Source organism: Elaeis guineensis, chromosome 9, assembly GCF_000442705.2.
Source record: "Elaeis guineensis isolate ETL-2024a chromosome 9, EG11, whole genome shotgun sequence".
In the NCBI taxonomy this organism is placed as follows: Eukaryota; Viridiplantae; Streptophyta; class Magnoliopsida; order Arecales; family Arecaceae; genus Elaeis; species Elaeis guineensis.
Window position 1 is genome coordinate 22,446,957 of NC_026001.2, and position 23,568 is coordinate 22,470,524.

The window sequence follows — 23,568 nt, forward strand, 5'->3', positions numbered from 1 at the left end:
ATCCACCTAAAAACCTAGAACACTTTCTAAATTAGGATTCTAAAAAATTGCTAAACTCATTATTTTTTCTCCTCTTTTGATTGTATTCAAAATCTATTTAGTCAGTAAAAGGTCTCATTAATAGTATTGTTGCAAAAGAAGAGTTTGGTCAGAAAAGCTTTGCCCACTACAATAGTTGATATATTACATTATTACGTGTATTTTCTTCATGTTTCATTTGTTTTAAGAAAAGAAAAATAGCATATAGTGTCACGTGCAAGATTCAGTGATCAATAGTTAGTTCAGGAATTTTGTTGATCCTAACCAGGGAAGGACTTCTGGTACACGTGGAAAAAACAAACTGTTGATGTCATTCAACTAGCTAGTGGGAGATAGAACATACAGTAGACAATTACTGAGACATGTCTTGAGAATATTATGTAGGAGATACTATAAGAATCAATTAATTATCAAGATTACTGTCTCTGAGTAAACCAGAGATACCTGTCTTTGCAATATGAGAATGAACCACATACAACATTAGAATTCGGACTTGTTTACTAATTAGGAACCTCAGTGGCCAATTATACATGTGCATTTGATGTTGTTTGATAACACCACATCACTACCCCCAACACCGCCATTACAGAAAGAGAAGAAAAATAATAAAGAAGTTATATGGTAACTAATACAAATCATCATTTTCGTTGCTTTGTTTTATAAATCTATTCTTACATGGTCATCTTCTTATGTTATCTAACGTACATAGTGGCATCTTGTAATGCAGTGACGTTGTTGTTCCAGTGATATTGATTGGGATGGGATCTCCATATTTGCTAGCAAGACCTCCTCAATCTAAACAGAACATCTTCATCAATCATTAATTATTATATAACTTGTTTTTGTCAGAAATTTGGCTGGGTAAATTATACTCATAATTTAGTATATTCCCCATATTAGCAACTAAGTTTTACTTACTTTTGTAGCAGAACAGAGAAATTTCTTTCTAGATTATTTAATTTATCTTTATCAACATTAGGTTGTATGTTTCAATCATCATGGAAAATGATTATAGATGAGTATTGTTATGTATTTTTTTACTCCCATACCTCCTCTTTTTGTTAACTGATAGTTCCATTTTACGATGCAGGTACATGGATTTGTGCTGGATAATAGAACAGGAAAGAAGGTAGCAATGTTGATGGGTAAGTGGGATGAAGCCATGTATTATATACTAGGTGATCCGAGTACAAAGCCTAAGGGGTATGATCCAATGTCTGAGGCTGTGCTTCTTTGGGAACGAGACAAGTCTGTCACTCAGACACGTTACAACCTTACACCATTTGCTATCTCCTTAAATGAGCTGACACCTAGCTTGTTGGAGAAGTTGCCTCCAACCGACTCTCGTCTTCGGCCTGATCAACGGCACCTAGAAAATGGTGAATATGAGCTGGCAAATGCGGAGAAACTCAGGCTTGAACAATTGCAAAGACAGGTACCTGTTATTATGCTTATTCCAAAATGCCAGTATTTTGATGACTTTCTTTGCTCGTAAAATGTTTATGATATGTCTATGAAATACTTAGTATCAGTTGCATGTTCGCACCCCCCCCCTTCATTCTGTTGCATCTGGGTAGACTTTGATCAAGCTATTATTCAAAAAATTCAGAATTAGCAAACTAGTGAGCCGCCTCTTTGTTATTGAAGATCAGATGATGTCTACGTGATTTTGGTCTATCTTTTCAATGTTTCATGATTTTTTATAAATTAAAAACTGTGAAATTTATTTTATTGTTATATGTGATATACAGATCCCATTTCGTAATGCGTTTGAGTTAACTTTGAATTTTGGTATTGCTGTTGTGCTGTAGTAAAAATGTGAGAGATCTTCATACCAGCTGCATTCCTTGCCATTGAGATGCCATAAATGTTTGCATTTTGCAGTACATCAGCCTGCAAAAATGTACTCTGAAAAGCTGCAGTCAAGAAGCAAAATATCTGGAACAAGTTAGTGAAATTATAAATAAATATTTATGCTTCGTACTAATGACTGTTCGAGCTACAAAATATACATAGGTTTGAGAACTCAGTTTTGGCTGGAACAATTGAGTTCTCATGTGGGCAATTTAGTGGTTTTGGTTCTAGTTTTGGGTTTTATGGTTGAAAACTGTATAAATACAAAAAGAGTGTCTACAGAATTTTGGAAAATACAGAATATTAAAAAGTATAGCAAGCCACTAAGATAAAATTAAGAGGTAATATACAATGTTTGGGACCTCTGGTGTATCTTTTTGGTTGGTTGTGTGGATAGAAATCTATATTTATAGTTTAATGACAAGATAACATATGATGATTTAAATGCCTTTACGATTTGTGAGTTCTGTGATAGCTGGGCTTATTTCAAAAATTTTGTTCAACCTGAAATATCTTTGAAACCTAATGTTACCATGCTTTCAAATCTTATCAAAGTCCTTAACTCTAAATTTAATATACACAACATGCTACTGAGCAATATAAGAAAGACAAAAAATTGTTAAAAAATTTACTTGGTGTTATATACATTTATTTGATCCCATTAGTTAGTTTCTGCTGATTCTTTGATATCAAGATCTGTTTTGGATTGGTCTTGGCTGAAAGAGAAATGCTTCAGTGGAGTTCTGTGAAACTTAGGGCCTGTTCTTTTGTAGGTAAAAGATTTACCCATGAATATTTTTCTGGGTAAGTATTTCCCAGGTAACATTTAGACAGGAAAATAACTTATCTATGTTCTTTTATACGTGGGAAAGTGGCTTTGAAATCTGTTACCCGTGTTCTTTTGCATTATTACTTTCCCGGGTAAGTTGCTAAACTTTATCCATATTTCTCATAATACCCTTTATGCTTCTTGGGTCAAATTTGATGATTTATTTATAAAGCTTAATTTTTTTTGTACCAAACTAAGTAATTTTTTTTGTACCAAACTAAGCTTTTAGTCTATACCAAATTATCCTAACATAATAAAATTATCAACTTCTAATAAAGATATATTTTATTAGTCTGAGTTATTAGGCATTAACGATAGAGGCATTGGAAACGAGAAAAAGGATATTTTAGGAATAAAATTAAGAGATCACTTTACCGGTTGATGGGAAAATTATTTAGCCATCCCCTGGATGGGTAAAATTTTCCTCCTATTTTATGGGTAAATGCCACCCATGGAAAATAATTTACCCATCTTGAAATCTGTGAGAACATGGGTAAGTTGGTCAATAGGAAAGTTGACCAACTTTCCCATGATATTTACCCACAAAAGAACGAGCCCTTAATACTATGCTATCTATTGCCAATGTGGGTATATGAAAACAAGTTTTATGAGCAGCCAATGGCCTCAAACTATTTTAGTTAGTGGGCTATCTGCCATCTAATAACTGAGAACTGTACTCTTGCATCATCTAAACACCTGCTTCACAAGTTCCATTGTATTCAAGCTGCAAGAATCACTCGTTAGACTTTTGATGACACTAAATATTATCAGTTAAAAGCTGAAACATATTTTGGTCATTAATAGTGGAATCTATGAGTATACCTGCACCCTTCTGGCCCTTATGTCGCATGGTACATCAGTTGAATCCTATAAACTTGAGAAGTAATGGCCCTATCCAGTCACAATTTGGAATATTTTTTGGCCACTATTAAGCATCAATACATGACTTGTACCCACCAATTTTGATCCACCTCATAATCGGCGTGTTGGATATTGCTTTCACTTTCTTCTTAGCACATCTTGGCTGCTGTATTTATGCAATCATTTCCCCAAGTGCACTCATATGCCTCACATCCCTTATAGTGCCAGATTACCACACAAGTTGTTCCATGCCATCAACTTAAGAATGAAGTTCTTGTCTCCGAAAAATACTATTCAGTTCAAATAATTTCTCAATCATTTCCACACCTAATTTATATGAACCTCCACATACAATGGTGATGGCAATTATTGAACAAAAGGTGTTATGTTGTTCCTTTGACCAACCAACAGAGTCTGCAAGTTCTAGCTGTTCTTGGGCTATCTAAGTTCTGTTGCAGAGCTCTCCAAATGTTTACTGAATGCATTGTTATTGCCCACTTGGACCAAATTACATTGTGTGGTACTTAGCACTGAGACTGTTATCCATTTAGAATTCCAAGCTGACCTGAGATCAGGACTGCCCATGTCCTTCAAGTTTCCAGCAACTATCATCTCTGGTGGGTAGCTAGCTAGTTGTGGTTTTCTCATCCAAGTGCCAAACCATTCTCATATCTCTGGGAAATGAGTTTCCAATAAGCATTTAACCAGTCCCAAAATCTTTAGTTTATTTTCATTGAGTTCTACTTCAATATTCCTTCCTACAATTACCATGGTTGAGCCTTTGTTCAGCCATTAACACCACAACAGCAGCACTTTTTCCATCATCTATATTTATTTGGTTCATTTTGCTGGCAGCCTGCATTTTTTTGGATCACATATTTCCCAAGAGACTTGTGGCGAACAAAAACCATGAGCTGCTTTTATGCAAGGATTTTCAAAGCCCTGCAATGCCCTTCATGAGCTTTAACATGGAAAATTTGCATATGTTCATATTAATAATAAAGCCCCAGGGATTCTTTTCAAGGAATGTTTGCCCCTAATCACATCAGCAAGATGTTGATTTGATTTACCTGGCACATGCTTTTAGCTCTTAGAGCTAATAGATCTGGTTGATTGCTTTCATATTTCTAGTTAGAGTACATGCAAATCAGTAATCACAATTGTTGAGGTAAGGCTCATTGCCCTTGGCTTGCACCTGTGAACCATATATGATTTTAGGTGCCCATTCTGTTTTTATGTGTCCTTAACCTTGAATTTGTAGTTAAAAACCTTGTTAAACTTGGAGTTACCCCATTGTAAACAGAAGTGAACAGGCAGTATATCTTTTTACTGAAAGGGCTAGATCTCTTAGGATTTTCTGCATAAATACAAAAACATGAGTTTTCAAGTATAAATCTTTTCTTATTTATAAAAATTAGATTGTGTAAGGGCCTGTTTGTAGTTTCAATCTAAAAGTCTTCTGTTATCATGTTAATGGCATTATCTCACATGATATCTATGGGTGGTCAGGTAGATATGTGCTACATTAGGTCACAAAGTGTATTTATGATTTAAGAGGATTATTAGACTTGATGTGGATCATGTTGGCTACTACAGATAGGCTTGAACAGGGTCTAGGAGCAAGTTTCGCTATATCGGAAAGTCGAGTTGCAAGCCAAATTTTCAGAGGCTATAACTTGGTCGCATGACATCTGATTTTGATGATTTTTTTGGTTAAATCAGACAGCTTTTTAAGGTCTGCACCGTGATGCCTCACCTTTTAGGGGCAGTGCCCCTAGCAATCAGGCCCACATTCTTTCATTTGGGGTCTAAAATGGGCTGATCAAATCGAAAAATTTTCATTCGAGCAAGATTTTGACTAGGTATAGCTTGCAATTCAAGAAGAATCTGGTGAAGTGACAGAAGGCAGATTTGATATAGAACTCGGGATTTACCTCTCGAAGAATTTTAGATTTTTTTAGATTATTTCAATTAGATACGTCCATTTAAGTAAAATTGTCAAACTAAAATCAGAAAGAGGAATTCTATCCAATTTTACAAGAGCGGATGTCCTAAAAGCCAGGAAAGAGGAATCTGACCTGAATTGTGTGAGGATAGACCGCGCTATTGTAAATAGAGATTGTGTTTCTCATTTTTAAATTAATCAATGGAAGAAAAAAAGACTTGAGCCTTTTGAAATTCTTCTCTCTTCTAGTTTGCTTTTGTGAGATTCAAGTTAAGCGGGTTGAGAGAAATCTTTCTTCTCTCTGATCGGATCAAGTTGGTATTAGAGCATTGGTCCTCTACATTTGTGGGGATTTTAGTTCATAGTCCAGAAGTATGAGCAATGCAAACAATCAAGAGAAGGGCTATTCATGCTTCAAGTACTTTGAGGACAAAGATAAGTATGATTGCTAGTTCTTCCTCAGTGGATGATGAGATGAAGGAATATCTCACACAACTAGTGGAGAAGATTGCTTAACTCACCGAGATCGTCTCCAGATTGGTGATACCTTCTGCACAAGCACAAGCACAAACACAAGCATCAGCAACTCTTGTTGCGAACTCTTTTATGTCTGGAGATGAAGATCCTCCATCCAATGAAGAGGATGAATAACTTAGAGGTATGTAAAATCTCTCTTCAATCCTTTAAAGTTGAAGCTCGAATTTAGGTCCCCGTCTACGATGGGATTGTTGATGCACAAAGGCTAGACAATTAGCTAGGCCAGTTAGAAACCTAGTTTGCTATCTATGGATACTTTGGTGGCCAAATGGTAACTTTTGCTCGTCTTAAGTTTTCTAGTCATGCTTTTGATGGAATTTGTACATGAGGAACAATAGTTTTTATTTAACATGGAGTAAATTCAAGGACCTAATCAAGTAGTTTTATCCAATTGGCCACAAGGAGGATCGGTAGATCAAGTGGCAGTACCTAAGGTAGGAGTATGATTGATTTGTTCAGAACTATATCACCGAGTATCATAAGCAAGTAATCTCCCTTGAAATCTCCATCAAATGGTTATGTAGTTTTTATGAAGTACACGTTGGAAGTCTTCACAAGAGCATCTGAAAAAAATTGAAGCTCTTCAAAGTTGAAGACATTAGAAAAGCTAGTGTGAAGGCCATAGAGATTGAGGAGAATTGGCCTAGGGCAAGATTGGCGACAAGTTCAAGAAGAGCAGTAAAAAATTAAGCCAGAAAGGGAAGTAGGACAAGAAGCATGCCAACATGATTTGAAAAATTACTATAATTATTAGATCCTTCTGGATACACCAAGGAAAAGTGTTGGAAGTTTCACCTCGAATTGAAGCTGAATGATGGCGATTCTATGAAGAAAGGGAAGACGGCCTTAAATGTTGTAGAGGTTGAAGAGTTGTCTGAACTTGAGCAAATGGACTCTAAGTTGAGCAAGATGGTGAGGAAACTTGAAACAACAATTGAGGCAAATTTAGAAACGTGAGGATTGAGAAGAACTCTTCTACTTGAAGATCCACATGATTGAGGCTATTGTACATCCTGGAAGCTAGAAGATCCTTATCTCTAAAAAAATCTAGTTCAAAAGCTAGGGTTGCAAATCAAGCCTCATTCATATTTTTATCCTTTCAGTTTGGATTTAGAAAGATGTTGATTTGAAGATCACCAAGTAGTGCACCTTCAAGTTTACCATAACTAAGAGGTACATTGATGAGGTAACCTATAAAAGAGTTCATTTGGATGTATGTTAGGTAATCCTTGAGAGCTTGTAACTTTAGATAGAGATATGTTCTTCTATTGGCATATGAAGAAGTATCGCTTCATAAAGGATGGAAAGGAGTGTTGGCTCCTCTCTCCTTACCTATTTATTTTGTGTGCAGATGCTGTCTCGGATGTTGAGGGTAGGGGTTCAGGGGTTGGTGTTGGAGACCTACTGGCTCGCCCTTGGGGCACAGTCACTCTTGCACCTCTTTGCGGACGACTGCCTCATTGGGTAGGTCTTGGTGCGGAACGTGAGGTGTTTTGCATCCATTATTGGGGTTTACCATTGGACATCGGGCTGTTTGTAAATTTGTAGAAGTCTGCGGTCATCTTTAGCCCCAAAATGAAGATCCAGGTGAAGCAGGCGATTCGAGAACGATTGGGGATCTCGGAATTGATCAAGATTTTGATCTATCTGGGTGTTCCTATCATCGGTCAGCATCTCCAGAGGGTCGACTACTGACCTTTGGAGCAGCGGATTCAGGATTGACAAGCCAATGCCCTCTTCATGATGGGTAGGATAACTGTTGTAAGGTTGGTGCTCAATTCCATCCCGATATACCTCTTGGTCAACACGATCGTCTTGAGTTTTTGTCTCAGAAGGTTGGAGTAGCGGCTTCGGAATTTTCTATGGGGCTCGAGGAATGATGGGGAATGATGAAATTTCCTAGGGGGCGGTTTGTCAATCTGTGAGGGATAGTGGTCTGGGGATTCAGTCTCTATTAGTCAGGAGGGAGGTTATGACTTTCAGACATGTCAAATATCTTATCCAGTCGGACTGTTTTTGGAGCAGGTGATGAAGGTTCGGTATGGGGCATGGAGTCAGGAGTCTCAGATCAAGGCCCCCCGCAGTAGCTTTTTCCTTTGGAAGGAGATTTGTATTCGTGGGCCTGCTGTTTTGGTTCAGATCAGATGGTTGATTGGAGATGAGATTTTGGTGGTTGTGAGCCAAGATGCTTAGATCTTCAGCCTTTCATTATCTCGATGGCCGACCTACATTAGCAGTGAGGTAGATGATCATTTATATGTCTGCAACCTACTCAGCATCGATAGTAAGGGCCGGAGAGTGCAGGAGATCACCAGATTATTTGACGGCCTGCTTGTTGATCGGATCCTTGCCATAGCCAGGATTTGAGTGTGGAGCCGATTTTGCTATCCTAGGGTTCTTTTGTGAGATTTATCTGAGATGTGCAGGTTGGTGACGGTTAGGAGGATCGAGGCTGCTTGGATTTGGAGAGTACCCACCCATCTCAGAGTGAGATTCTTTCTTTGAAAGCTTGCATGGGACCGGCTTCTGACATGCATGCTTCTCAGAGATAAGGGTATGGAGTTGCTAGTTTCATATCCGAACTGCGGGCTGAAGGATGAGTCGACGGAGCATGCCATTTTGTGTTGTTCGAGGGCCAGACTGATTTGGAGGAGGGCAGGTGGCTAATCTTGGGGGACAACTGGGGGCCATTGGCCGGTGTCTTTCTTTGAGTGCAATTTGTCGGGGCATGGCTGATAGGATGACCTCAACTTAGGGGAGGCAGAATGGTTTACATTGCCTATCAAATTTGACTTTTCAGAAACAGTTTGGTCTTTGAAGGTGAGGTGGTTTCTACATATCAGGTGTTGGAGAGAGTGATCTATTTGACTGTGAATGTCACGTCCCAAATCCGGGACATAACACGACCATGCTATCGAGGGATGGACCCAGGATAACACGAAGCCAAAATTCATCTTCTTAAATATAATAACAGGTGTATCATAAATAAATATAATAATAAAGTTCAATTCAAATATTTAATTAAACCAAAACTGGTTCAGAGCATCTAAATCCAAAGATGAAATAATCCAAGCCTTAAAATTCATAATGACTACAATCCATAAACATAAACTGAATTTCTAGTGCAAAATTTTCAAGCTTGCTTTGCTGATTTCCAAATCTGGATTCCCTTTCCATCAGTCCTAGCCTTATTTCTCTGTACATGTAAAAGAAAACAAAAAGAATATGAGCTACACCAGCTCAGTAAGTAGATTTTCGCTTCCTTACCGGATCAAGCATAAGTTTTCTATGATAATGCATCATTTAGCAAATAACAATTATTGTAAAAATAAATATTTCATAGAGCATATAATAAAACAAGTTATAAGCTCATCATGCATGCATAAATCATGTATATTTCACAATCATGAATCGTAAATCATTTTCATCATGTATTCATATCATGTTTCAAAACATTGCTCACAGATATTCGTGCTAAGGTCACTATTATACCCGTGACAGGGCCATGTTTCTTAATCGACGGAGTTCTTAATTCATGTGCCAACTTTATACCCGCTGGCAGGGTCATGTTTCGTGTGGATGCTAGCTCCGGATGTCGACCTTTTCGAACGGATTCATTCATAGCCATCTGAGAGTCTCTGAAATCATTATATCTTTTTCTTAAAGCATACATATACATAGATGGAAAAACAATAAAATTCATACTTTATAATCATGCTATAAGACATATTCATGAAATCAATGCTCATAATAAAACATATTTTTTCATATCATATATGCCGATCCTTATTTTATGAAAAATTATGATTTCATCAATAGTAATTCTTTGTATAAAAATATGATCATTTAAAAATAAATAAGGAGCATAAGATCTACTTACCTTGATCGTCCTGGACCTTTTAATCTTCCTTAAAAGAATCGGACAGTCCTATTTAAAATATTAAATCATCAATAAATTTTATTTCATATATTTAATAAAATTACATAATATAAGGAGATGATCGATTTGATGATCAGTCCAATAAATCTCTCCATTCGGTTCTAAACCGATTTAAGGTCATAGGTCCCTAGGAGTGGAGAAGATGGCCTAATAGGGGATTCATAGGACTTCTTAGAGAGAATTTATAGAGAGAGAAAGTAGAGAGAGAAAGAGTCCAATTCTAGAGAGAGAAAGACTTTAGAGAGGGATGAGATAAACTTTCTTTCATGTGTATTATTATTATTATATAAATATATATATATATATATTTCTTTTCTTTTCTTTTCTTTTTTCTTTTTCCTTTCTTTTCTTTTTTCTTTTTCCTTTTCTTTTCTTTTTCTTTTTCTTTTCTTTTTCCTTTTCTTTTCTTTTTCCTTTTCTTTTTCCCGTAGCCTTCTTTGGCCGAAACAGGGGACCTAGAGGTCCCCATACCTTAGACCGGCCGTTCATGGTCGTACCTTGCCCGACGGTGGCCGGCGGCAAAGGACGACTCTCTCGAGTTCGGAGAGGCCAGAGCCGGCGGTTGGCGTGACCATCGGCGCCTTAAAAATCAGGAAAAGGGAGAGGCCGAACAGGGCTTCCCTTTTCTAACGAAATCCGACGACTCCTGTCGCCGGCAGTCATGCCCACCGGCACGGGAAAGAAGGGAGAGAAGGGAGGAAGAGGAGGGACTTACCACAGCCTCCGATGACCCCCACCGGCGTGAAATCGCGGCGAGCACGAGTTGAGGGGCCACGGCTTCAATCGGGAAAATCGGAGAAGAACTCCGACGATCGTCGGTGACTGTTGTGTCTTCTCTTAGAGGAGAGGAGGGGGGTTCTTATAGAGCTCGTCCTAGGGTCTTTTAACGGCCCTAGGACTCCGATTCCTGATCGGAACCGGGGAAGGGGAAGACTCCGATCGGGAGTCTTCCTCCCTGTTTATTTTTTTTTTTCTTAAGGGGCTTAGTGGGCTTTTGGCCCATCGGGTCGGGTTATCACATTCTACCCTCAAAAAAAATTTTGTCCTCAAAATTTAACATACCTTCATTTTCAAATAAGTGTGGATATCTCGTCTTCATATCATCTTCAAGCTTCCATGTAGCCTCTCTCTCTTCATGATTACTCCAATGAATCTTTACATACGGAATGATACGCCGTCTTAGAACTTGCTCTTTTCGATCAATAATTCGAAGGAGAAATTCTTCATAGGTTAGATCTTCATGAACTTGCAATGGCTCATACTTTATCACACTATTTGGATCAGGTACAAACTTTCTCAGTAGTGAAACATGAAAGATATTGTGCACTTTGGATAAATCTGGTGGTAAGGCTAGTTCGTAAGCAACATCTCCTACTCGATTTAAAATTTCAAAAGGTCCAATATATCGCGGACTCAGCTTGCCATGTCTCCCAAACCTCATGACACCCTTAGTAGGTGATATTTTTAGAAAAACATGATCACCGATCTGAAATTCTAATTCTCTTCTTTTTCTATCTGCCCAACTCTTCTGTCTATCCTGTGCTGCCTTGAGTCTTCTCTTGATTAGATAAATTTTGTCTCTAGCATCTTGAACTAACTCGGGACCTATTAATTTTTTTTCACCTACTTCATCCCAATACAGAGGGGATCTACACTTTCTTCCATATAGGGCTTCATAGGGTGCCATCCGGATACTAGAATGAAAACTGTTGTTATATGCAAATTCAAGCAATGTCACATGATTATCCCAATGTCCTTCGAAATCAAAAGCACAAGCTCTTAACATATCCTCAAGAGTTTGAATTGTCCTTTCAGATTGGCCATCGGTCTGGGGATGGAATGCAGTACTAAGCCTCAATTCTGTCTCCAAAACATCTTAAAAACTTTTTCAAAATCTAGATACGAATCGTGGATCTCGATCAGACACAATACTTATTGGAACACCATGCAGGCGTACAATTCCATCAATATACATCTGGGCTAACTTATCAAGTGGAGTGCCAACTCGAAAAGGTAGAAAGTGAGCTGATTTAGTAAGCCGATCAACAATCACCCACACTGCATCATTTTTTTTTATTGTCCTTGGAAGTCCAGTAATGAAATCCATCGTGATATGCTCCCATTTCCATTCTGGTATCTCTAATGGTCTTAGCAAACCGGCAGGTCTTTGATGTTCGGCTTTCACTTGCTGGCATATCAAGCATTGAGATACAAATCGAGCTATCTCCTGCTTCATTCCATTCCACCAGAAGAGTTGTTTTAAATCTCTATACATCTTTGTACTATCGAGATGAAAGGAGAAACGGGATTTATAGGCTTCTTCCAAATTTTTTTTTTTTAGTTCAGGATCTCCTGGTATATATAATCTGTTCCCAAAATAAAGAGTTCCATCTGTATGTAGCCTAAACTCAGTTCGTAGCCCTTTCTCCATGTCCTTAAACTGACATAAATGAATCACTTTGTTGGGCCGCTTTTATCTGTTCGATCAATGCTGGTTGTACCATTAAATTTGCTAACACATTTTTAACATCAGTACAAGTCATTTTAATTTGTAAATCTTTAAGATCCCTCAGAATTTGTTGCTGAAAGGATAGCAGAGTCATCACATTCGCTGAAGACTTCCTATTAAGTGCATCTGCCACCACATTGGCTTTTTCAGGGTGATATTTAATATTTAGATCATAATCTTTTAATAGTTCAAGCCACCTTCTTTGCCTCATGTTCAGCTCTTTTTGAGTAAATAAGTATTTCAAGCTTTTATGATCAGTAAAGATTTCACATGATTCTTCATATAAATAGTGTCGCCAAATCTTTAAAGCAAAAATAATAGCTGCTAACTTCAAATCATGTGTCGGATAATTCTGCTCATAGACTTTTAGTTGTCGAGAAGCATAAGCTATGACCTTATCATTCTGCATCAACACATAACCTAATCCCTTCTTGGAAGCATCACTATAAATGACAAATCCTCCCTTATTAGATGGTAAAGTAAGAACTGGGGCAGATATCAATCATTACTTCAGATCTTGAAAACTTTGCTCACATTCACTGCTCCATTCAAATTTTATTCGTTTTTGAGTTAAGCGGGTTAGAGGAATTGCAATTTGAGAAAATTCCTCGACGAATCTTCTATAATAACCAGCCAAGCCTAAGAAGCTTCTAACTTCCGTCACATTAGTTGGACGAGGTCAATTCATCACGGCTTCTATCTTCTTTGGATCGACTAAGATTTCTTCCTTAGATATTACATAGCCGAGGAAGACTACTATTCAACCAGAACTCACACTTGTTAAGCTTGGCGAAGAGCTTCTCTTCTCTCAAGGTCTGAAACACAATCCTCAAATGTCTCTCATGTTCCTCTATATTTTTAGAATAAACTAGGATATCATCAATAAAAACAACAACGAATTGATCCAGATACGGCTTGAAAATCCTATTCATCATATCCATAAAAGCAGTCGGTGCATTGGTTAGTTCCAAAGGCATTACTAAAAATTCATAATGGCCATACCTGGTTCTAAATGCAGTCTTAGGTACATCTTCATCTCTAATTCTTAGTTGATGATAGCCTGATCGTAAGTCAATTTTGGAGAAAACTTGTGCACCCTGAAGTTGATCAAATAAGTCATCTATTCGAGGAAGAGGATATTTATTCTTTATGGTTACCTTGTTCAACTCCCGATAGTCAATGCATAAATGCATGCTCCCATCTTTCTTTTTCACAAATAACACAGGAGCTCCCCAGGATGATGTACTTGGTCGGACAAATTTTTTATTCAAAAGTTCTTGTAGTTGATCCTTTAATTCTCGTAATTCTATGGGAGCCATCCGATAAGGAGGTTTTGATATAGGTCCAGTTCCTAGGGTGATATCAATTTTAAATTCAACCTCACGCTCTGGGGGCAGTCCGGGTAGTTCTACTACATGGGCCAAAAATGCTTTGCATCCTTTTCTTAAAGCTTTTCTTGCGTTCATGATTGAGATAATACCCAAAGATTGTTTGGGTTCCGTATTATGAACTTCGCCTTGAAAGAAGAATTGCGGTTCATCCGGAATTTGAAATACCACTCTTTTTTCAAAACAATCAATATGTGCATGGTACGAAGATAACCAGTTCATCCCAAGAATAACGTCAAAATCATACATATTTAGCTGAATCAAATCTGCTGCTAATTCTTTTTCTTCTATTTGGATTATGCAATTCTTAAAAATAATGTTAGCAACAACAATATTTTTAAAAGGTGTGCTAACATATAATGGTTCATTTAGTTTTTCAGACACACAATTCAAAGAAGTAGCAAACTTGAGAGATATAAAAGAGTGTGAAGAGTCGGAATCGAATAACACACGAGCATGAATAGAATTGACTGGGATAATACCTGTCACCACTTGATCATTTGCATCGGCCTCCTGCTGGTTTAAATTAAACATTCGTGCATTTCTTTTCTGTTTTTGATCAATTGGTTTGTTAGGTCTAGAGCCATCTCTTTTCCTATTTGGGCAATCATGAGCCATATATCCTTTCTCACCACATAAGAAGCATGCTCCTATCCTCTTGAGACAAGGTCCATTGTGATTTTTTCCACAGTAGGAGCAGGATGAAGATTCTTTTTTCTTATCAGAGTTATTATTTTTGAAATTTTTCTGCTAATCCTTTAGATTTCCTGCTAATCTCGGTCTCTTCTTATCTCCTCTTTCTAGATATGCTCTTTTCAATTCAGACTCCACTTTCAAAGCTCGCTTCAGTACGTCCCTGTAGTTATTGAAAATATGAGAAGACAGACGGGATCGAATTCCATATCTTAGACCTTGTTCGAATCTGTTAGCTTTACTCCTTTCGAACTCCATAAGCTGGGGGCAGAAGCGGTCTGGCTCATTAAATTTGTTAGCATATTCTAACACCGTCATATCATCCTTTTGCTTTAAGGCTAGAAACTCATTTTCTTTTACCAATCTCATTGTCCTCGGGAAGTACTGATCATAAAATATCTCTTTGAATTCTTTTCAAGTGAGTTGATCATCATTATTTCCATAGGCAGCTTTTATTGTAGTCCACCAAAACTCGGCATTCCCTTTTAACATAGGAACGGCTAATCGGACCTTCACATTCTCAGGGTATTGCAGGGCATCAAACATCTTTTCCATCTCTCGAATCCATGTCTCTGCAGCCATAGGATCAGATCCACCCTCAAATAGAGGTGGGTTGAGCCTTCTGAATCTCTCGTAGTATGACTCCATAGATAATGTCGGTCGAGGAGTAGTCTGTGCCTGCTACTGGATAAGCTGAGCCACCACTTGACATACACCAGCAATGTCCGCCTAAGTGGCCGGTGCGTCAGGAGTCCGCTCAACTGATTGATTGGCAGCTCTCCGCGACGTCAATCTTGCTCCTCTTGTCCTAGCAGCCATATTGGTCAAGGTCTCGCCCTCCCTATCGCTCATCGCTTCCTATTCAAATGCCAACATTATTATATTATTTTATAACAGAGTTGCAGTACAGTTAATAATTTAAGTCAGAGTCTAACTATGCGTAACCTAACTACCCACTGTTAGGTTTTAAGTTCTACCCTTGATTAAATCTATCGCTCTGATACCATAAAATGTCACGTCCCAAATCCGGGACATAACACGGCCATGCTACCGAGGGATGGACCCACGATAACACGAAGCCAAATTTTTTTTTAAATATAATAACAGGTGTATCATAAATAAATGTAATAATAAAGTTCAATTCAAATATTTAATTAAACCAAAACTGGTTCAGAGCATCTAAATCCAAAGATGAAATAATTCAAGCCTTAAAATTCATAATGACTACAATCCATAAACATAAATTGAATTCCTAGTGCAAAATTTTCAAGCTTGCTTTGCTGATCCCCAAGCCTGGATTCCCTTTCCATCAGTCCTAACCTTATTTCTCTGTACATGAAAAAGAAAACAAAAAGAATATGAGCTACACCAGCTCAGTAAGTAGATTTCCGCTTCCTTATCGGATCAAGCATAAGTTTTCTATGATAATGCATCATTTAGCAAATAACAATTATTGTAAAAATAAATATTTCATAGAGCATATAATAAAACAAGTTATAAGCTCATCATGCATGCATAAGTCATGTATATTTCACAATCATGAATCGTAAATCATTTTCATCATGTATTCATGTCATATTTCAAAACATTGCTCATAGATATTCGTGCTAGATCACTATTATACTCGTGACAGGACCATGTTTCTTAATCGACAGAGTTCTTAATTCATATGCCAACTTTATACCTACTGGCAGGGCCATGTTTCGTGTGGATGCTAGCTCCGGATGTCGATTTTCTCGAAAGGATTCATTCATAGCCATCTGAGAGCCTTTGAAATCATTATATTTTTTTTTTAAAGCATACATATACATAGATAGAAAAATAATAAAATTCATGCTTCATAATCATGCTATAAGACATATTCATGAAATCAATGCTCATAATAAAACATGCTTTTTCATATCACATATGTCGATCCTTATTTTATGAAAAATTATGATTTCATCAATAGCAATTCTTTGTATAAAAATATGATCATTTAAAAATAAATAAGGAGCATAAGATCTACCTACCTTGATCGTCCTGGATCTTTTAATTTTCCTTAAAAGAATCGGACAGTCCTATTTAAAATATTAAATCATCAATAAATTTTATTTTATATATTTAATAAAATTACATAATATAAGGAGATGACCGATTTGATGATCAGTCCAATAAATCTCTCCCTTCGGCTCTAAACCGATTTAAGGTCATAGGTCCCTAGGAGTGGAGAAGATGGCCTAACAGGGGATTCATAGGGCTTCTTAGAGAGAGAAAATTTTTAGAGAGAGAAAGAGTCCAATTCTAGAGAGAAAGGCTTTAGAGAGGGATGAGAGAAACTTCCTTTCATGTGTATTATTATTATTATATAAATATATATATATATTTTTTCTTTTCTTTTTTTTTTCTTAAGTGGGCTTAGTGGGCTTTTGGCCCATCGGGCCGGGTTATGACAGTGAAGTGCAGTCATTTCGATGCTGTTAGCTCGTCCCTTGATGCCTCCGTTCATTGGGATTTTCTTGCTGCTCCTGTAGTGACTTGGAGGGTTATTTTCATTTCTTCGGAGTCCCTCCTTTGGAGTTTGTCAAGGTAAATTTTGTGGCAATGTCAGGGATGGGAGGGGTTGTGCGAAATTTGTCATCCGGAGTCCGGATGTCGGGCTGCTGGCAGTTGGGGGCTCTCATCTTTTTGAGCCTTCAGTTTCAGAAGCTGAGCTTCATGCCGTCTAGATGGATATTATATTTATCAGACAGGAGCTGTGGATTGAGAGGATTTTCATTGAGGATAACTCTACCATCATCATTGGATGGGTCCGTGATAGCAGGAGGCAGCTAGAAGCCCATCCACCCCTCAGACATCTGGACCGCTTTTCGCCTTCCAGCTGGGTGGTGTGCGGTATGTCTATCGAGAGGCGAACAACACGATAGATTGTGTCGTATCACTTGTTGCAGAGCACTTTAGAGATCGGACTTGGCGATAGGGTGAGAGTATTCCGTTGGTCCTGTGGAAAATTTTGTATTTTGACTTTCTGGGCTGCTCTTATACCAGAGTAGTGTGACCACTCGCATGTACCAAAAAAAAAAAAAAGGATGGAAAGAAGTTCATGATCAATGCCCTCCAAAACAAAAGGAAATGTAGACCTTGTGATTGCTGCCCAAGCAAAATGACTCATTAATGCCTTCAAAAGGTTTGTGCTCCTGATGATACGAGAAACCGATGTCACACATGAGAGGTTGAGCCCTTTGATAGATAACCTGAATCCAAGTCAGAAAGCTGAGATAAGCCAACTATTGAAGAAGTTTCCAGGCTTGTTCGAGGTTGTGAAGGGGATGCCAGCCAAAAGAGCAATTGAACATGGGATTCAATTGCTTGCTAATGCATCTTTGCCCAACTTGGGGCTCTACTGCAACTCGGTGATGGATAACGAAGACATCAAGAAGTAGATTATGGAGCTACTTGACCAAGGCATGATCAAGGCCAGTTGTTCATCGTGCGGATTCCTGTGGTTCCAGTGCAAAAGAAAGATAGTGGATGGAGGATATGCATCAATTATCATGTCTTGAACAAGATCACCATAAAAAAATAGGTATCCTCTACACTAAATTGATGATCTGTTAGACCAATTCAAATGTGCTTATTACTTCACCAAGTTGGATCTGAAATCCAGGCACCATCAAGTCTGGGTTTGCGAGGAAGGCACCTGGAAGACGGTCTTCAAGATGAGGTAGGGTTTGTTCGAGTGGTTGGTCATGCTGATTGGTTTATACAATGCCCTTGCCACCTTCGTGAGGTTGATGAGCGAGGTATTGCGGCCCTTTTTTGGATGACTTCATGATTGTGTACCTCGACGATATTATGATCTACAGCAACACTTGGGAAGTACATATGCATATCATGAAGGTCCTAGAAAAGATGAACCTTGTGCAAGATTGGAAATCAGTGTTTGGTGTACTTAGGCTCCATGGTTAATGGAGGTGAGCTGAAAATTGACCTAGAAAAGTTTGAGGGTCATCAAAAATTGGCTTAGACCCAAGACAATGACTGAGGCTAGGAGCTCGATGGGTGCATGTCGATACATTAGAAAATTCATTAGGCACTTTTCAGTAATTGCAGCACCCTTACATGTTTTGATGAAAGCCAACCAGAAATTTGAATGGTCGAAGAAGCATGAAGATATCTTTCAACTTTTAAAGAAGAAGATTTGCGAAGCACCCGTCCTAGCATTGCCAAATCTACAAAGACCCTTAAATAAGATCAGGCCAATGCATCAGGGTATGCACTGGGAGCAGTTCTTATGCGAGATGGAAAACTAGTAGCATATCACTTGGAGATGTTCTAGGGATGATAGCTGAATTATTTGATATATGATAGAGTTATATGCCCTACATAAGGCTATGAAGCATTGGCGATCATATCTATTAGACAAGAAACAATTGTGCATACAGATCATAAGCCACTTCAGTTTCTCAATACCTAGTCCAAGCTGCAGCAGACTCGACACAAAGTGGATGTCTTATTTGCAGCAATTCAACTTGGTGATCAAATACAAGAAAGGGGCTACAAACAAATTAGCCGATCTATTATCCTGGTCTCCAACTACAATGGTCTCCAGTATATTGATTGCAATATATTTCAACCACTCTGTCATGAGGAGTACAAAGATCTCTATGTAACAGATTTAGACTTTCAAGGAGAGTAGGAGAAATTAACTAAAGGCACATTAACAGAATGCACTTTTAAAGAGGGATTGCTATATAGGATATATGTTTATGTATCCCTTAGGCTACTAATAGAGTATGTTGGATTTTAGAGGCTCACACTTCAAAGGTTGCAGGATACTTCGGAGTGGAGAGGACTATTGAATTTAAAAAGGTACCTATATTAGCCGAAGATGTGATAAGATGTAGCTGTGTACTATGTAGCATGTCAAAGCCTTCCAATAGGAAGCTGGGACTTTATACCCCACAACCAGTATCTAGCAAACCTTAGGAGAGCATCTCGATGGATTTTCTAGGAGGTTTACCAAGGACAAGACATGGCCATGACTACTTGTTCGTGGTGGTTGATTGATTTAGTAAGATGGTATGCCTGCTCCCCTGCAAGAAAATGGTGACTGAAGAAGTAGCTTGATCGTTCTTCTAACAGGTCTGAAAAATTTTGGGCTACCTTCAATAATTTTCAATTGAGATAGCTGTTTTTTAAATAATTTTTGGAGATCTTTATGGGGGATGATGGATACTAAGTTGAAACGTAGCACCGCCTTCCACCACGGATGGATGGATAGACTGAGGTCGTGAATTGTATCATGGTGCATCTCCTTCAAGGATATAATTTCAAGCATCCAAAGATTTGGGATGGTAGCTCGCCATACCTCTAGTTTGCTTACAATCGAGCTATCCATGGTTCTACATAGAAATCACAATTTGTGGTTTATTTGGGCTATTTACCATAGGGTCCCTTTGACCTAAAGTTTACAGCTGCTTTTGCACCAAAGGAAAGTAAGAAGGAAGGAAACCAAGCACGAGCTCAAAAGTTTCTTGAGAATATCAGAAAAGTACATTAGGAGGTTGAGGCACAATAGCATAGATCACAGCAACATTGCAAGGATTGGCATAATAAACATCATGTGAAGTGCACTTTCCAAGAGAGGGAACTAGTCTAGCTCCATCTAAAGAAAGACAAGTTGAAAGGTGAAGGGAGAAAACTGAACACAATTCAGTATGATCCTTTCAAAATTCTGAAAAAGATAGGGGAGAAGGCCATCCAGCTTGACTTACCACCATATTTGGAGATGTACTTGGTAGTCAATGTTGAGAATTTAAAGTTGTTTGAGCCCTCCATGCTAGATGAAGATCAAGGCCAAGAACTAGTGCTGCCAACTATGGATGACCTATAGGTGGAGCAGAAAAAAATATTGGAAGATGTCATCGAGAGAGAGGTCACAGAAATCAAGCATGGAAGGATTGAGTCTTTGTGGATTAGTAGATAGGGTTGGTTTTTGAGCAAAACTAGATGGTTCAACTATGAGATGGGAAAGTAGGCATTTCCTTATCTTTAGTTCTGGTTTAGCATTAGGTGAATCCCCTAAACATGAGGATTGATATAAAAGGATCATCAAATTCGATGTGAATCACTTTATCTACTACGGGTATGGCTGGCAGAGTCCAAGAGCACGATCCGCTACATTGGAAAGCCAAGTCACAAGTCAAACTTTCGGTCATGACTTGGTCATATAATGTTCGATTTTGGTGATCTTTTTTCTTTATTAAATTGGACAGTTTTTTATGATCTACATCATGATGCTCCGTCAAGATTTTAAATCCCGTGAAACGGGACTATCCTAATTTTTTCATAGAACTGGACACAACGCCATCCCACCCGTCTCGACACTTAAGACATGGGATATCCCAAGATGTCTCCATTGGGATGCTGGGATGTTAGCGGGACAGTCTTGTTCCAATACATGGGATGGTATCCCATCCTGATATCCCACGGGATGTCCGTCAGGACCTAAGTTCTTGGGTCTTGCCCTTTAAGGGGTATGCCCCTAGTGATCAGGCTTGAATTCCTTCATTTGAGGTTTGAAACGGGTCGGTCAAATCGAAAATTTTCTTTCGGATAAAATTTTGATAGGGCATAGCTTCTAATCTGAGAAGAATCTGACTGAGTGACAGAAGACAGTTGATATATAAGTCGAGATCTCCCTCATGAAGAATTATGGGTTTTTCTAGATTATTTCTACTAGATATGTTTATTTTAGATAAAAGAGTTCTACTAGAGTTAGGAAGAAGAATAAGACCTTATTGAACGAGAGCATATGTTCTTCTAGAAGCTAGAAAGAGGAATCCAATCTAAATTATGCAAGGGTGGATCTCGTTATTATAAATAAAAGCTGTGTATCTGATTTTTAGATTAATGAATGAAAGAAAAAGAGGACTTAAGCCCTATTTTAGAAATTCTTCTCTCTTCTAGTTTTCTTTTGCAAGATTTAAGTAGAGTGGGTTGAGGAAGATATTACTTTCCCTGATTGGAGCATTTTTTTTAAAAAAACATGCCTATATTATATTCTTTAGATTTTGTTCAGATATTGCAAAAATGTGTTTCAAATTTCAAGACATTTACAAGGGCATTATGTGCACATACTTTTCTATTTCCATGCTGTTATGATCAAATTGCCTGTGGCTGTTATTTTTGGATATATGGTCATGCACCTTTCAGTGTCATTTTTCTTCTCACTAATCCACAAAACTGAAAGGGAAAAGTGTTTACTTTTGGGTTGCCTCAATTTTAAAACTGTTTCTAGCCCTCAATTCTTAAATGTCTTTCATGCACCATAGATGCTGAATCTGTTTATTATTTAGCCAAATTATCCTGCTTATGGTATTAGGAACAGGGATGCATCATTCTTTCCAATGAAGGAAAACATGCATTTGGAGATATTGTTTATCAGGAGTTATCCAAAGACAATATTTCTGAAGGATGAATAATGTAACGGTTTTCACTTATAGGTCTGCACTAATTCCAGATTATTCTGAAAAGCTTCTTCTGTTTATCCTTGCTGATGACCTCAATCCACATGGCATGTGCATGAATACGGTTGAGTAGATGCAGAGCTTGTAGTCGTTTTGTCCTATGTTAAATAGATGTAAGCATGCAAGCTCTCTCTCTCTCTCTCTCTCTCTCTCTACATACATAGGTACATGTGCACACATTCCAAAGAAACTAGTAGGTTTATACTAAACATTAACTATTCATGGAAGGAAGTCCTCACCATATAATCCAAATCATAGATTAAAATCTTATTTTTGTTGGTTGGTGCCAAGGCTACTGAACATTCACAGGAATTGCTTTGAGTTACGTTTCAAAAATGCAGTTTGTATGATATTCATTTTGCTTATTTTTTAATGTGAAACATATCTTACTATTTTTCTTTCTGCATTGTTGGAGATCTAGTATTTAAAGCAGATATATCTCTCAATATGTAAATATGCAGTTCAGATAAGTGTGAATCCTCCTGCCAAGGGAAAACATTTTGAAAAAAAATAAAACTCTGTTCTTTTAGTTGTGTTACTTTTGTCCGTTGAAGGTGCTCTTTGAAATAAATTGCGTGGTTTGTTGTATAGGCGAGGAAGCTACAGGAGAAGGGATGGCAACCCAGGTGGTTCAGAAAAGATAGAGAAGATGATTGTTACCAATATGTAGGTGGATATTGGGAAGCAAGAGAGGAGGGGAGATGGAATGGTATTCCAGATATATTTGGTCAGAATAGTTCTCTGCCATGTGTAGATTGAATTTTTCTTTTTCTTTTTTTAAAATTTTCCCCTCCTTTCTCCATTTTAGATATCTGTTTTAGTTCTTGTGTTGCATCTTTCAGATTATCTTCCTTCGGAAACAGCTTTGTAAGGATTTTATAAAGTCGTAATATATATAGTCAAGAGGGTGGTAATTTTTGGTAAGTCTCGTCTGCTCAAATTCAGAGGGTGTATTATGATTGATGTTGGATAGTGATCTGTTGTGTATTAGCTTAATAAATTCCAAATAATTCAAGAAAGACAGCATGTGCACATGTAAAACAAAGAACTGTAGTGTTTCCTCTCTGATGCATGTTTTGATGAGGAAAATCTTGTTATATTATGGACCTATCTGCATATGACGCTTCGAATTTGACAAGCAAGAGGGAGTTGTCACTTATAAGTGATAGTGTTTGTACAAATTTTCATGAGATTGACAAGCAAAGGGGGGAGGGGAGGGCAGCTACTAGAGTGAGTTGAAGTGAACCGGAATTGCTTATGGATTAAGGAAATGTTATATTCTGCAGTTACTGTTTCTCCTTCTGATACCGAGGATTAAGAGAACATTGTCTCTCTTCTTTATTATGGGTGTATAGCAATGTATAATTCTGGACGTGATTTAAGCTTTCCTGTATCCTTTTCCCCTTCTTTATCCTTGACCTGCTTAGGATTGTTTATCCACTAAACTGGAACGACAAACTCC

General features: G+C 37.9%; 1 protein-coding gene and 1 pseudogene across 1 annotated transcript in view; one reads left to right on the forward strand and one right to left on the reverse strand.

Moving 5' to 3' along the window:
• LOC105051299 (oxysterol-binding protein-related protein 1D) overlaps window positions 1–23,030 on the forward strand; it is a 42,220-nt gene extending 19,190 nt beyond the window's left edge. Inside the window, exons 7-8 of the mRNA XM_010931654.4 lie at window positions 1,130–1,474; window positions 22,698–23,030. Of these exons, the coding sequence (XP_010929956.2) occupies window positions 1,130–1,474; window positions 22,698–22,865 (513 nt within the window). The 3' untranslated portion in view covers window positions 22,866–23,030. The remainder of the gene's footprint in view (window positions 1–1,129; window positions 1,475–22,697) is intronic.
• LOC140851611 (uncharacterized) lies at window positions 1,774–15,305 on the reverse strand (annotated as a pseudogene).
• Window positions 23,031–23,568: the final 538 nt, after the last annotated feature.